This window comes from Gossypium hirsutum, chromosome D07 (assembly GCF_007990345.1).
Source record: "Gossypium hirsutum isolate 1008001.06 chromosome D07, Gossypium_hirsutum_v2.1, whole genome shotgun sequence".
Taxonomy (NCBI): Eukaryota; Viridiplantae; Streptophyta; class Magnoliopsida; order Malvales; family Malvaceae; genus Gossypium; species Gossypium hirsutum.
The window spans coordinates 2,552,357-2,568,861 of NC_053443.1; the positions used below are offsets into that span (position 1 = coordinate 2,552,357).

Genomic DNA, 16,505 nt, shown 5'->3' on the forward strand with positions numbered 1-16,505 from the left:
TAACACAATAAAGAGGGATCGTATTTTTAAATTCTTTTCGAGTTTTTAATTTTCGACACAAATACATTAAGTAATCGACTAGGTACCAATTTTGGGCGTATCAAGGGTGCTAATCCTTCCTCGTGCGTAACCGACTCCCGAACCCGTTTTTCTGAATTTCGTAGACCAAAATCGTTGTTTTAATAAAAATTAAATCGTTTAATAAAAACAACCACTTTTCGAGGTGACCCGATCACACCTCATCAAAAAAGATTGGTGGCGACTCCCAATTTCGTTTTATTTTCAAAATCCAAGTCGACCCCGTTTTTCATCAAAAAAATGGTGTCAACAATAACTTTATCACATCATAACTATGGGAATCAATCATATTCAAACCTTAGAAGCCATATATTCATAATCAAATCTTTTGTTTTATGGTAGGTGATCTTTTAAACAAATAGTTTTTTTTCGGGTTTATTTATGAATTTCATCTTTTTACTTTGTGAAATTTGGGAAGTTGGCCTTTCTACTTTAATTTATAATAATTCCATATTTGTACTTTACGAAAATTGAGAAGTTAGTCCAATTGGGTAACATTTTTAATCATTGTCGACCTAAAAATCTATAGTTTTACCAGTTTATGTGATACTCCATACTCGACCTGATTATCGATCCAAATATAGGATATCACATTTGTTGCCGGAGCAACTCATAGTAACTTAGTTTATTTAATAAATAAACTTTAAAATAAAAAATTAATAAATCTCATTCATTTTCAAATTTTATATATGAACATGTATAGGATATGGTTTTACTAGTAACATACATTCAAATAAATAATGTATATGTACCATCCCAAAACCCGGCCTAGAAGTTTAGACCAAATTTTGGAAGTGACATTGATCACTGAAGTGATTGTGGGAAATTTTAGTTTAACAACCCAAAACACCTTACAGTATTAATAACAGAACTTACAGTCGAAAAACGTTTACGTAAAATCAGATTTACAGAAAATACTTTATTAACCAGTTTTAAAAACAATGTGATGCTTCCGAGACCTCTGCAAACCGAGTCCAACTTCAGAACACGTAAATATACCTGAAAGGAGAAAACACTAAAGGGAGTGAGCTACACGAGTTCAGTGTGAGTTCGACAAGTGACTTGTAATACCCCGAAAATTACTATAGTAAGATAGTATCATCGATATAGTAAAATAAGGAAATAAAGTGACAAAAAGGGAAATCTTGAGTTATGGCAACATTGGGAAGCATATTATGACATATTAATGCAAGAAAGGACTAATTTGCAAAAGTGAGAAAAATTTTGTTGCCTAGGAGTAAATACTTTTAATTTGAGGGGTTAAAGTGTAAATATGAAAATTTTGAAGGATCAATAGTGTAAATATTTTAAGGGTAGAATGATCTAGAAACTAAGGAAAATGGATGGATTAGGACCAAATTGAATAAGTGAAGAATTATGAGAGACTAAATCATAATTTTACCAAATTAAGTAACGACTCAAGGATGGAGTTTTAAAAGATCATGAAGGGAAAAATGGTTAATTAGAAGAAAGAGAAATCTAGAAGATAATGATGATGTTGGAGATATTTTAGATTAAATAAATAAATATTAGTTTATTAAAATTTTAATTTGATTTTTAAATGATATTTTATTATTTTATTATTATTTTATTTAGTATATATATAAGAAAAGGAAGATGAGGGATCATCATCAACCTCCCATGCATTCCAACGTATGGGGAGAAAAGAAAGAAAAAAAAGTTTCTTTTCTTTACAATTTGGTCCTTTCACCAAAAATCTACCATTTTCACTTAGAAATCAAAAGAATTTTCATAGCCACCAAGAGAGAAGATTGATAAGGAGACTATGGGGAGCTAGAATATCAAGTTAGATTCAAGAAATGGAAGATGGAGGAGAGAAAAAATCAAGTTAAAGATTAAAATCAATAGGGCAAGGTAAGAACATCAAGATTTCAATATATTTTTGAGTTTGATATTATTGAAAAAGTATGAAATTGATGTTAATGTAGGGTTTTATTACATAAGGTTCTATGTTCTTGATATGTTAGTGAAGGGAAATAATAAGAAGAGATGAGAAATATTGTAGAGAAAGAAAAGGAGGGTGTTATAAATTTGATTATCAATATCTTGCACTAAAACAGTTTTGGACAACAGCAGTAGAGTAACTTTGAAAAATCACCATAAATTGTGGAAATCGAATTAGAGGATAAAAAAATGAAATTAAATCTTATTGAGTCTAGTTTCTCGTAGAAGAAACGGTGTAAGCAATGGAATTGTAAATCATGAGATATAATAAATTTTGTGAGACAAGATTAGAATGAATTCGGGTTCTCCTATTCTGACTTTGGAAAATCATCAAAAATTGAAGAAAAATAATTAAGGGCTTAAATTTATAAGTTTAAAATCCTGAATGAGTCTATTTTCAAGAGAAACAAACGGGAACATAATCCGGGTCGAAACTATCAGACAGCAGAACGGGGATGACTTTAAAGAATAAACTGTACTTATTGGTTAAACCAAAAATTCTGAAAATTTTACGGTAAAAATATATGTGAGTATAGTTTCAGATAAAATTAGTGGATCCTAATTTTGAGTTCTGTAGCTTAAGATAAAAATAATTTAATGACTATGACACGGATGGACAGCTTTGAATAAATTTATAAGTAAATAGTGAAATCATAGATAATGATACTTATAAGCATGTTATATAAATTAAAGGATGTGGAATGGAGAGGAGGAGGAAAATATATGAATATTCAACTAGCATGAGTTTTTATTAAAAATGGCTAATTTGCATTTTTAGGTTCAGGGACTAAATTGAATAAAAGTAAAATTTTAAGGGTAATTTTGTAAAAATGTCAAAAATGACCAAATTATATGAAATGAATTGTTTCATTATTTAAATTAATAAATTGAATGAAATATTAATTTAGATCAAGATTGGGTGGAAATTCGAGGAAAATGAAAAATTACCAAAATGTCTTTAAATTTTGGTATTTCTACAATTTAGCTCTGTAAGTTCGTGTAACTTGAATTATATTCTTAAATGCTTGAAATGTATGTTATTGATGTGAATATGATTTTAATGTTCTTTGTATGAAAATTGATAAAACATTAATATATTTGATAAAAATGGGAAGAAATCCCAATTGAATGGAAGAAAAATTCGATGGATCTCTGAAAAGGAATTGACAGTAAAAAGGATCTAAGCCCGGACGGGTGATCCTATCCTGATATAGTCCTCCTGAAAAATATATGGAAAATGAATTTAGCCCGGACATGTAATCCGAATTAGGGTCCGAATTTAGTCTGGACTGGTAATTCAAATCCAAGCTCATTAGAGTAATTGTCATTGCAGGGGATTTAGCCTGGACTGGTAATCCCGAAAATACTCTATGAGTTTATATTACAGGGGATTTAGCCTGGACTGGTAATCCCGCTATAAGGATGAGGTTTACGGGAGTGTGCTCTCTGAAATGGAAATGTGTGCACATGAATATGAATTGACGGACCCGGATTTGTACACTAAAAGTATACCTCTAAAAATCCATCGAATTTTCGAGAAATTCAATGGGATAAATGTGAAAAATAATAAGGGTAATAAAAAACATGGAATTGAATTATTATTGGAAATATATTATCAAATTTAATACCCAGTTTGGATTGAACGCGGGATTGAGTACAATCGTTCTGTGCCAAAGGATGAATTGACGGATAAGACCATAACTGGGTTATGGCATTACAAATGTAAAGGATGAATTGACAGCAAATTACCCTAGTAAATCGAGGTTCAGCATTTGTTGCGGACTTTCGTGTTTACTATTTGTTTAGCTCTCATGAGCTTAAGTTCAGCCTTCAGGCTTTTGAAAACGATGTACTCATATCCATAAATTGTTCTTCGAAAGGTAAAATATCGAGAGTTGTCCTGAATGGTAATATGATTATTTACATGATGCATTGAATTGGTAAGTATTTAAGTGAAAATGTGCTACTGCTCATGAAAAAGTATTAAGGTTTAAATTAAGTAATTTTCTTATGAAATGACTTATCATGTGATCAGTTCGGGAAAAGCTTTGGTTGAATGTACTAGCTTGTGACCATGGTTGAGTGATATGTTTATGACTTGTGTAACATGCATATGGAATAAGCGTGAAAAGTAAAGAAATGCAAATGAAAATAAAGAAATTATCAAGAGTTAAAGTGGTATAAAATCCTATTAAGCTTGGGATAATATGTTTAAGTGATACTGTGGATTTATTCACCTTGTAAGTTGGTGAATATAACTTCATGAGTATTGTGGTATCAATATTAGGTTATCCTTGATATGTATAGATTTCATATTTTAAATGAACTAATATGATTAAAGACTACACGAGCTTATTAAGCTTTCATTGCTTACGTATTTTTTTTATTTACCCTACGGATTATCGAAAGCTCGATTGGGTTGGAAACTCTTCGGAGATATATCACACTATCCATTGGTTCTATCGATAATTTTGGATAATTTGATTCTGGTTATAATGACATGTATAAGTTAATTTAGCCAACGTTGGCTCATTAATATTTTGATTTTGGTTGGTTTCAAATATGAATGCTAGATGAAATGAAATGTCTGAAAATTAATCTGTAAATTTTAGTAATGCTCCGTAACCCTGTTTCGGCGATGGATTCGGGTTAGGGGTGTTACATGACTAATAAAATAATTACGGAACTCAATTCAATAGCGAAACAGGCTTACAGATAAACGCAGAGTCAGAAAGTAAACTTGGAACCAACATCCCAACAGAACGTAACAACTCAAGCACACCAAGTCGCACACAGACACTTAGTCACAAGTGTTATTCAATCAGATAATCTTACTCCCAGTACACTAAAGTAGATGCACATGGATGCAGTCAAGTAATAAAAACTCACCCATCCAGCCAAAACACCTCTCCGTCCCCCGATCACACCCCAAAAGAGTTGTCTAAGCTCATCCAACCAAACACACCACATAGAACCTCGAAAGACTCATCCACCATTACACACCATGCATGTGGACTAAGCCACTCAGATATTAATGCGCAGCAGGGTTGGCGTATATACAGTACAGTGCAATGCGGTAATCCGCTGTACAGACATGTTGCAGTTTAAACTGCCAGATTAGATAATGGTACGCAACAAAGCTAACGTACGTGTGGTACAGTGCGGTAAACCGCTGTACGAATAAGTTGCACTAAACTGCCAGATCAGATCAGAATCAGTCTTCCTTCTCTTCACAACCAAAACCCCAAAAGTTTTATGCAAATGCATGTATGCAAATAGACGTACAGAATCAAAATACAAAATTTCTAGAGAGTCATTCGGACATAGAAACTCACATCCAATCAAACAATTATATAATTCCCATGCAGTCACATAATGCGCGCCACACATAACCACTCACACACCAATCTAGGCCGAATCAAAGTCCCAACCACCCTTGCTAAGACTTAGCTAGGAGTCGGAACACACGAAATCACAATCAAGCTTTAATTTGACACAGAACAAAATTTGTGGGGGTCAACACATCCATGTGGAGGGACACACGACACACGCTTGTGTGGAAGGAGGCACATGCCCGTCTGATCCAGCCGTGTAACTTCCTATCTGATTGTACTAAAATATAATGCAGGGCAGATACAGTCGTGTGAAAGTCTCACACGCCCATGTGCCCACCAAACACGCCCGTGTGGGATCCTTAAATTCCTAAATTAGCCACACGGTCGTGTGGCACCAAACCACTAAATCTCTAATTCTCAAGCACACACAACCGTGTGCCCAAGGGACACGACCGTCTGAAAATTAACTAATTTCTCCAAATCAGCCACTCGACTGTGTGGCACCCAAATTAGCCCAGGAACCCTAATTCCCAATTACACACGACTGTGTGAACCGCTCGTGTGGGAGCACACGCTCGTGTGGTCATGAAACCACACTGAAATTGACTGAAAGCTTGATTTTGCGACATCAGAACAAACCCCAGTCGTTAACCACTCTTTAAACAACATAATCTTATAGAAATCCTTTAGATTCAACAACAATTTCATGTCGAAAATAAACAGTTCAGAACACACACACACCAGATGTTGAATTTCACAACAATTCAGTACCAATACCCAGTTCAGTACACACTCGAGATTATCAAATACTATAAAATTGAATTAACATATAAAAAATAAAAGAGAAGAGGTTCAAAACCCACACCTAATTTGTGAGATAAGCACCCGAATCGTTCGATTTGCTCCCCAAGCCAATTCAGAGACCCACTAGTCAACAACGTTGAACCCAGAATTAATTTGGGAACCAACAGAGGGAAAGAAAGAAAAGAAAATCTCTCAATTGAAAAAAACCAAAAAGGGAGATGGAAGGAACGTCCAGGGGAAAAAAAGAAAAGAACGTGCAAAATTTTTCCCAAAATAAAGATAACAAAAATAAAAATAAACCAATCAAAATAACAAAAATAAAGTTAAAAATTAATAACTATCTTTAACTCCAAACAAATAGAATGTGAAAAAATAATTACACACTAACATACCTAGAGACTCAAACCCGAGACTCCAAACTAAACTAACACATAACCAACCACTAGACTAGCAAGTCCATTCTGACACTAATACGTGAAAGTAAACTTAAATGCCCAATCTAGCCACTGACCCTACCTGCAAATCTCAAAACTTCTAACCCTAAAAACCGGGACATTACAGTATAATTTCAATTAAATCATATGTACATGTTTAATGAATGTCAAATGATCTCGTTATAAACAATTCAAGATTAAATGAGGTCAAATATGAAGTTAGGACTCGAATCTAACTCAAATTAACAAATTTTAGCAGTGTGTCTTGAAACAATGAAGGTCTTGTCTCGAGACATAACTCCCATGTTCAGACCTCTAATTTCAATGTTTACATTTTTTTGTCTTAAGAAAATGGGGTTTTTGTCTCAAGACAATGCCCTTTTATAGTCTCAAGACAACGATCCCCTATTTTGATATTTTAGGTTTGATGTTTGGCTGTCTCGAGACTTGAAATAGGGTAAATCTATTTTAACTTCGATGTGACCTTATCTCGAGACGAAGGTCACTCTGTCTCGAGGCTTATAAGGTCAATCTTGAGACTTGGGTTAAGCAGTGCCCCAAATGATCAAATTTGTTCTTGATGTCTCGAGACACTAATATTCATTATCAACCTTCATGTTTTTATCCTTTACAAATAAGCCCCTAATTACACCTAATTTAACTATAATTTCTCAACTTGATTCAAGCTTAATTTAATACTTTTTACTACAATTGTAATATATTCTATTATAATCTTAATTAATTTCAACATGCATAAATTTGAGCTATTAGTATCAAATTTCTAAAGATTTTCAATTATGGAAATTCAACCAAAACATCAACAATTCATTAATCTAAGGATTGGATTTGAATCAACTAGCATCATTACTTAATAATCCAACTAAAATTAAAAGAAAAGATCACCTTAATTAACAATGCAATGGACGGCAATGGTGAAATGAAGAACCCAATTTTCTTTCTTTGTTTCTTCTGTAGTCGAATGTAGGAGAAAAGATGGGAGGAAAATCAGTCTTCTCTTTCATCCCACTATCACATTAACATGCTAACTTTGAGTAACTATATTATTTTATTTTATTTTATTTATCATTAAATCTAATGGTTACTATTGAATATGGTAAAGATTAATGGAGAGTAATGGCTATGATCAAGCCATCCCATTATCTTATTTTCAAAGTTGGCTTAATACCAATTAAGGGCCTCAATTATTTCCTTAATCAAGTTTCACTCTTTATAACACCTTGCAAATTAGTGTTCGTTCTATAATTAACAATCGATTTAATTTAATTCCACATTAAAGTTTGACCCTGAAGTTTCGTATTCAACACATATTTATCCGGTTCAATTTTTCGACTAATTCGATTTAATTAAAAATCGACATTGAACCGGGTTTTTTTTATACTGACAAAAACCGGGTAACCATTTATATGCAACAAATTAGGAAAAATTTGCAATTCAAGTTCATGTGTTTAGCAACAAATAGGCTAATTTTTCTCAATTACTCTAAAGTAAAAGGAACAAATTCTGACAAATTAGAGGGGCTAATTAATTTCCTAGACCTTTTAAAGTAGAAGGATGAAATTAAGAATTAGACAAAAAAATGAATGAATATAAGCAAATCTTTTATATTAGGTTAAAATATGCTCTAAGTTCCTGTATTCTTTGTACATTTGTGATTTAGTCCCTTTCAATGAATTTAGTACCTCTACTTTTTCAATTTAAAAATGCAAGTTCAATTGTTAACACCATTAAATTTTTTTAAAATTCAAGTTCATTGCAATGTTATATTTTTAGTTACATGACTACCAAGTGAGTATTTTTTTTATTTCGAAATGTCATACCAATAAATTTAACAGAAAAATTTTAATGGTGTTAACAGTTGAACTTGAACTTTGAAATCTAAAAAGTAGAGAGACTTAATTCCTAAGAATAAAAGTATAAGGACTAAATTTCAAATTTATAAAAAAGTAGGGACTTGTAGCATATTTTAACCTTTATAGTATTATAAATATACGGGTTGACTCAATTATTAATATAATAACCTATTTTCTTTGTGCTTGTTCTCTTAAATTATAGCTAGTTGTTGAAAGGGGATCTGAAATCAAAATGTTAAAATGCGAATATCATTCAAATGAAATGACAGGGTAATATATAAATAATATTAAATAAGCTCAAATTATGAATTTGATCCCTTTATTATATGAAAACATAAAAGTTAATCACTATATTTTAATTTGTTAGAATTTGGTCCTCTGGAAAACTAAGAAGTTACCAAGGGCAAATCCAAGGCACAGGTGGTGGTCTTGGTCCCCAAAATGATGAAATTGCTTCTAAGCCCATTGAAATATTATAAATGTTAAAGTTGTGAAACTCGAATCTTTGTTAAAGAAAATACAGTGGTAAAGCAAGGGGATCTGTGTACGAACCTGCAGCACAAGTAGAATCCGTATAGAATTACACTTCATCTATTTAACATTGATTAGAATAAGGGTTTTTCAACCTTTAAATAGATGTAGTAAAAAATCCTCTTATATCATTCAATTTTCAACATTAGTGAATTTTTTCTCCTCTACCCGTAATTTTTCCCAAAAAAATTTCCACGTAAAATCTGTATGTCTTTATTTTTGCGATCTTTCTATTGCCATTAACGACATCTATTTTAAAAATAAAATTATAAATTAGTATAATAATAAAATTTTCTTTTGACCTCCAAGAATCTATAATTCAATTTTGTCTCCTAAAACTTTTTTTACCTTCACCCCTAGAAGTTAATCTAATTGGGTAACACTATTAAATCTTAACATTAAACCATTGACCTGAAAATAAACAAAAAAAAAATCAGCAATTTTTATGCACGGCATTAGCAAAATTAAATAGTTCAACAGTTTACATGTAATATATTTATTAAAGAAAAAAATAATAAATTAAGTTCATATATTTATCAACAAATAAACTAACATTTCAATTTTATATATTTTATTATACTCATGTTGTTGGAAGATAATAAAAAAGCATATGTAAGTACAATGAGATTGAATAAGTAATTGGGATTAAAAATCTTGTTTGTCCATATGTTAAAGATTTCATCAAATTTTAAATGTTGCATATATTCCCTTATTGACATGTTCTTTTAAATAGTACACTAATTAAGGATTAAATTAAATTATATTTGTCCCAAGTGAAGAAGGGAGAGAGAAGCAATGGTGGCCTATCCAATGGTGCTGATATGCTTGTCTTGTTAAATACTTTTAAACAAGGAATATTCATTTACATGTAATGACACCAAGATATAGTTAAAAGACATTATGATAAAAATTGTCTGAAAGTGCAATGTGCAAACATTAGAGGGAACAAAATGTCTGCCCACCTTTGAGGGCCTTTCTGTTTTACTTAATCCCCCCATGTAAAGAAAAATAAACTCTCTATAATCAACCTTTTTCAAACTTTGAATTTTGAATGGCAATGAGAAAGCTAGAATTGATTTTTACTATTATATTAAATTATAATTTTATAATTTAGAGGTGTATAACAGGCCGGGCCTTGGGTAAGGTATTTTTTGTTCGAGTCCGACCCGGCCCGGCTCGAATTCACTATAGGACAAAAAAATCTGTTTTTTTTTAAATATTATTTTCTTATTGTTTTGTCCCTATTTTGCTACCATTTTACTATTATGTTGCTACTATTTTGTTGTTATTGTTTGAATATTGTATAAAACTTATTTTATTGTTAATTTTTTTATTATTTTAAAGACATTTGTTAATTTTGTTATTATTTTAGAGGCATTTGCTTGTTAAGTTGCATCTATATATCTTAGTGTTATTTAAGTATACATATTTTTTAAAATTTATTTTCAATTTGTTGGGAAATATTTTTTTTATATTTTTAGTATTTTTGATATATTATATATATTTTAAAATTATATTAAAAAATATAAAAATTAATATGGGCGGGCCGAGTCGGGCCCGGGTTTTAACATTTTTATCTGGGTCGGGCTTGGGTAAAATTTTAAGCCCATTTTTTGGGCTGGGCCTAGCAAACGGGCCTAAAATTTTTGTTGAGCCCGACCTGAACCCGGCCCGGCCACCTCTATATATAAGGATATTATTTTAATTTTCTCGTAAATAATCACTCGAAAAATGATAAAATTATATTTTGACCCCTTGTAATTAATTATTTACCTCTTAAAGAATTTCTAAATTCACCTCTATCCGAAATAAATTCATGAATCAATTTAACTAAGCTTTTAAGTTATATTGAACAAGCTGATAGTCAAAACTGGGGTAGTTTTGATGGTGACAAGTTGAGACAAGATTAATTGCATTCACCCAGGGTGTATATCTTAGAGTTTCCAAATTAAACCACTGTTGGTTTTTTCTGCTAATTAGCACCCTTTACTGCAGCAGATTTGTGGATCTGTTGAAAAAAATGTTGACAGTAGAGGCCCCAGGGGAAAAATGCCTTTATCATATAATAAAATAATGAGGTTGGCAAGGTTCTCATTTCACATTATATAATACATATATATGTATGTGTGTGTTTGCTTTGAGAGAAAGGTTGTTTATTTTGAGAAAGCAAAAGTGGAAATTGGAAAGAAGAATTACAGAAAAATAAATGTTTAAAAGTAGAAAAGCTTTTAATATTTAGGGTTTTTTTTTCCAATAACGTGTTGACAATTACTAGGTTATATGATATATCATGCGTAAATTATCTTATAGATTAGTCTAATTAGATATATTTCGATTTTAGTTTTAGAGTTGATGCAATTACTTATATTTATATTTTGGTCTATCAAAAATTGATTATCCATTTTTGGGTGGTTTAGTTTTGAAATGGAAAGATGGTAGAGAAAAGGCAAACGGGTTGTAAGAAAGTCAGATGCATGGATGTGGAAAAAGAGAAATAAAAAACGTTAGAACTTCATTAAATTATCGATCAATTGAGGGTTGGAGAAAAATGTGGATAGATATTAAATGGTAAAACAGGGGTGAAAAGGTTTAATGATAATAAAATAATTAAATTGTAAATGGAATGATAATAATGGAGGAAAGAAATAAGAAACCTGACAAGAACAACAACGCACAATCACATTACCGAAGACTATAATAGAGAATAAGTTATGAGGGGGGAGAAAGAGATATTATGGTTACTGTAAGAAGAGAATACGTTTACAGCAAATGCATGATGAGGTTTGAACAGGCCAAAACCAAACCCATGCAACTTTCGTGACCACTCAAACAGCAAAAAACAGGCAGACATGATGATGGAATCACCCTCACACCCATGCCCACCCTCCCCTTTCCTTTGCATTTTCACTCTTTTATTTCAATCTCCCTCCCCCCCAACAATCTCTTTTTGCAAATACCCCCACTTTTTTTCTCTCTCACACAAATTTCCCATATTAAACATTAGCAGTTAACATGGTGAAGCCAGAAAATTATTTTTTTGGGAGGGTAAAGTATGATTTTACTATTATACTAACTTATTATTTAACAAAATTTAAATGTCCTCTATAGCAAAATCATCATTTGGGTGGGGAGGGGGGGGGGAGCCAAGGCCATTACCCGCCCCTCTGTCTTCGTCTCTGGTAGTTAACATATTTATATATAAATAATTATCTTATCCATCGTCAATGAAGTTAAGAAACTTCATAAATTGGATTAGAAAGCTGTCATATATCTTTATATTTAGGAGTGATGCCAAAATAATTTTTGTGAGAATTAAAATTAAATTATAAATTTTTGGATATTTAATATGTAATTTTATTATGTTACTACTTATAATTTTATAATTTCCAAAATGAATTAATTTCTATTTTACTCTTTTCTGAGAAAGCAGAGATGGGGTGAGACTAGCGCCACCCTGATTATACTACAACACATGACAATTTTAACTCCACCATAATAGTCCTATATGTAGGTGAAGGATGAGCATTAGTCTCCTTGGTTCCTTAGAATACTAAGAGAAGATAGTTGTTGGTGGAAAAAAAAGAAGATAAAATTTCATTTTAATATTTAAAAAAATTATAATTCTTTTATATATATTTATTTGGTGAAACTGATCAATCAAATAAACTATTAAATTTATAAGTGTAATAAAAGAATCAATTAATTTTTATGTGAATTATTAATATATATGTATATGTATAGGTAGGAATAATCTGGCAATGGGATTAAGTCTAGAAAGTTGAAAGGGTATGGTTAAGAGAAGAAAGAAAATTAGCTATAAAATCAACATCTGAGATTAAATTAAAGCTACAGTGACTTGACTTTGAATCAGACATAGGTTAATATAATCATTTTTGTTTATCTACACAAAACCTAATCTTCCAAATCATCATCGATAATAAAGCATGTGGAAAGAAAATTCTTAAAAAAATATAAACATATATATTGTATCCAATCATCTCCTCTCCTTTGCACATGGCTTTTGATCTTTTGTTGTAGGCGGCAAGCATTAAATTTGTGGCTCAATAAGGGTTAGTAGCAACACTTTGATTCAGCCCTTGGCTAGTCTTTATATCACCATGGGAGAACTCAAAGCTTGGACCTGCAAGGACGCCATTGACGAATTCATAAGGGAACTCATAGCTGAACTGTTGATCATCCATCAAAATAATACTCCCCGTATCTTCATCATATCCATTACCAGTAGAATCCGACAAGGCGGATCCTTCTTGAGAGGAGGAGACAACAACTATGTTGTTGTGACTGTTGTCCAAATTCGGACCTGATTGTGACAGATTGGTGATCGTGTCTGGAGTTGAAAACTGCATGACTGGGTCTAAACCCATGTTTTGTGAAGTACTACAATTACTGACAGAGAATCCATAGCTAACATCAGATAAAATCGGAAGTGAAGTAGTTGAGTAATCAAGATTGTAAGGCAGTGGTTGAGTTGGGATATTGTTGTTGTTAGCATTTAATAATCCGCCATTGTTTTCCACATTAAAGCTTGATTTCCCTGCAAGTAGCTTCTTCTTTAACTTAGTGTTCCAATAGTTTTTCACATCATTGTCGGTTCTTCCAGGGAGTTGAGAAGCTATCAAAGACCACCTATCAAGAATAATAAATGTCTTAAATTATAAAAAAAATGCCGACATTTGAATAAGTTAACAAGAAACTTTAAGACAAAACGAGCTTGCCTGCTTCCCATTTGACTATAAAGAGAGCATATAATGTTGTCTTCCTCTTCGGTAAAACCTCCATGTTTGATGTCTGGTCTGAGATAATTAAGCCATCGTAATCGGCAACTCTTGCCACATCTCTTAAGGCCTATAAAAGAATGACAAAGACAAACAAGAACCCAAAAAAAAAAATTTCAACGTTTTTCTTACAAACAAACGTGAAAACAAAGAGTTGAAGCTGCCTGCTTCAATTAAAACAAAATTTACATTTCTTTTACTGTTTTCTCTCTTTGATGATCAAAAAAGTTAAACCAGGATAGAACCTGAGACTAAAAAGGAATAAAATACCCAGACATGAAAACAGTACTTTGAACAAAGATCATGCAACAAGGAGACAAAAACAAAGTGGCCAGTCTTTTCCTTTTTTTTTTTTAATTTCTTGCAGGAGAAAAAGTACGGTAATTATTAACAATCAAAAAATTGAAAATAAAACGATGGAACAGTCTTTTTAAACCCTCATTTGGGTGAAATGGGTTTGATGGATATACCAGCTTTAAGGGGCAAGGCGATCCAGTTACCACCTGTGCCATGGCTCTGAACATAGTTTTTGAGGGTGGCGTCTTCTTCAGGAGACCAAGGGCCTCTCTTCACGTTAGCTTTGTCACAGCATGGAGCTCTCCCCATGCCTACTTAGCTCCTTCACTATCACTACTGTGTGACCTTAAAAAACAAACAAACAAAAAAAAAGACAAGCCAAAGACAGAATAAATTAAACACTCAGAGAGAGACTGAGAGGGAAAGAAAGAAAGAACGAAAGAAAGAGAGAGAGAGAGGAGAATTGAGACACGCAAAGGGGGGTTTCAAAAGAGACAGTGGGCACCTCTTATGGTGAATTTGGGGTTTATAATATTGGTGGCTGCCTCCCCGTCCCTCTTTTCCTTTGCATACCACTTGACTTTGTATGACTATTTTCTTTGGAATTTTATTTCCAAACATTTAATCCATTAATAAAATAATAATGAATTATTAAAATATTGAAACCCATTTGGAGAATAAACATTTAACTATTTTTTTTTACTTGGTGGTTTTTTGGTTAAAATTTATCATAAGTCCCTGTACAATTTAGTTCCTTAATTCTTATATTTTAAAATTCAAGTTCAATTTTTTTTGTATTCTATTAAAGTAGTTTTTTTTTATATTTTAGAATGTCATGACAACAAATTTAGCAGTGTTAACAGTTGAATTTAAATTTTAAAATCTGAAAAAATAGAGAAACTAACTTCCTAAAAATTACAAATACAATAACTAAATTTCTAATTTTTTAGAAGTACAAGGACTATAGGCGGATTTTAAACTTTTTTTCCCCTCTTCTTCTCTGCATCTTTCTTGTCTGTTAAGATTGTAGGACCCAGTCAACGTTCACATATATTGACTGTTTTGATCTGATTCATTTATTAGTAACCTTTTTTCAGCCAATTAAAGTTGGGGTTTGGGGACTAAGTAATTCAAATTGGACCGACTGATTTTTAGTTAATTAAATTGGGGTTAGGATTAGGTTTAGATGAATCACGCACCACTCCATCTCGAAAGGTTTATTGAAATATTATTCTTTTAATTTTATAATTAATTTATATTTTTTAATTAGAATGTTTTGAACATTTTATAAAGCTTTATAACATTTTAATTATGTTTTCCCTAAAAAATTAAATATTTCATTTTTAATAAAATTTATAATATGTATTCTATTTAATCTTATAAAATTAATATAATATAGCCATCCCTAATTAAAACTAATATTCAACTCAGCCTAAACTCATTATACTAAAATATGAAAAAATAATTTGAAAAAACTATATGAAATATGATGAAAAATTCAAATAATTCAAATATAATAATATATCGAAATCAAAACATGAACTTGTTAAAATCTACATAAAACAAAATATAAATTTATAATCCTCTAATTATAGAATTATATAATATTTTAAATACACAAAAATAACTTAAATATTATACAATAATTGAAACATGGAAAATAACATAAACATAATACAAACTTGTAAAAAAATATAAAACAAATTATTGATATAGGTAAAATTTTATATAAAATAATGAGTACATGAATCTACAATTTTTTATCTAGTAATGATGTCTAAATTAATCATGTTCAAACTCACTAATTATAATCTTATACCTTAATTACCCTTCTCATTAAATTTATTGACCTTAATTACTTTTGCCGATGTAGAATTTTATGCTTGCTTTTTAGGTCTGGGCTCGATCTAGTCTGAAAAATGGGCTTAAAATTTTTTTAGATTATTTTTATATAAAAATAAAATTTAAAAATATAATACATCAAATACACTAGAATATTAAAATAAATGTTTCCCAACAAGTTGAAAATACAAAAAAAAAGTATAGCCATGTGATTCGGCCCAGGCTCGGGCCAAAAAAGTTCTACCTGAGGACCGACCCGTTTAGAAAATGAGCCTTACTTTTGTCCAAGCTTATTTTTTGGGTTTATATTTTTACTCAAAAACTCACTTTTCAAATGAGCCTCTAGACTTGGACGAATGACAGTGGGAAATTTACCAATAATATATCTTTGATTAGTTGGATAAAAGAAAAACCGTGGTTGATTCCAACCCTAAAGTAAAAAAGAGAAATTTACCCTAATGTTTAAAATATAGGTTAATTTTTAGAAGAAAAGAAATCGACCCAACGACTCTTTTACTCAAATTAAGCCTAATAATTACGTTGGACTTACAT

General features: G+C 31.3%; 1 protein-coding gene across 2 annotated transcripts; it reads right to left on the reverse strand.

The window, feature by feature from the left end:
* Positions 1 to 12,874: 12,874 nt before the first annotated feature.
* LOC107953870 (transcription factor MYB36) lies at positions 12,875 to 14,730 on the reverse strand. 2 transcript variants are annotated; one of them, XM_041097041.1, is made up of 4 exons: positions 14,617 to 14,730; positions 14,285 to 14,456; positions 13,755 to 13,884; positions 12,875 to 13,665 (listed from the first exon to the last, which is right to left on the reverse strand). In XM_041097041.1, the coding sequence occupies exons 2-4, from the start codon at positions 14,418 to 14,420 to the stop codon at positions 13,080 to 13,082; spliced, it is 852 nt and encodes a 283-aa protein (XP_040952975.1). In that variant the 5' UTR covers positions 14,421 to 14,456; positions 14,617 to 14,730; the 3' UTR covers positions 12,875 to 13,079. The 2 variants fall into 2 exon arrangements, with proteins under 2 accessions (XP_040952975.1, XP_016744798.2); XM_016889309.2 differs by having other exon boundaries at positions 14,285 to 14,617.
* Positions 14,731 to 16,505: the final 1,775 nt, after the last annotated feature.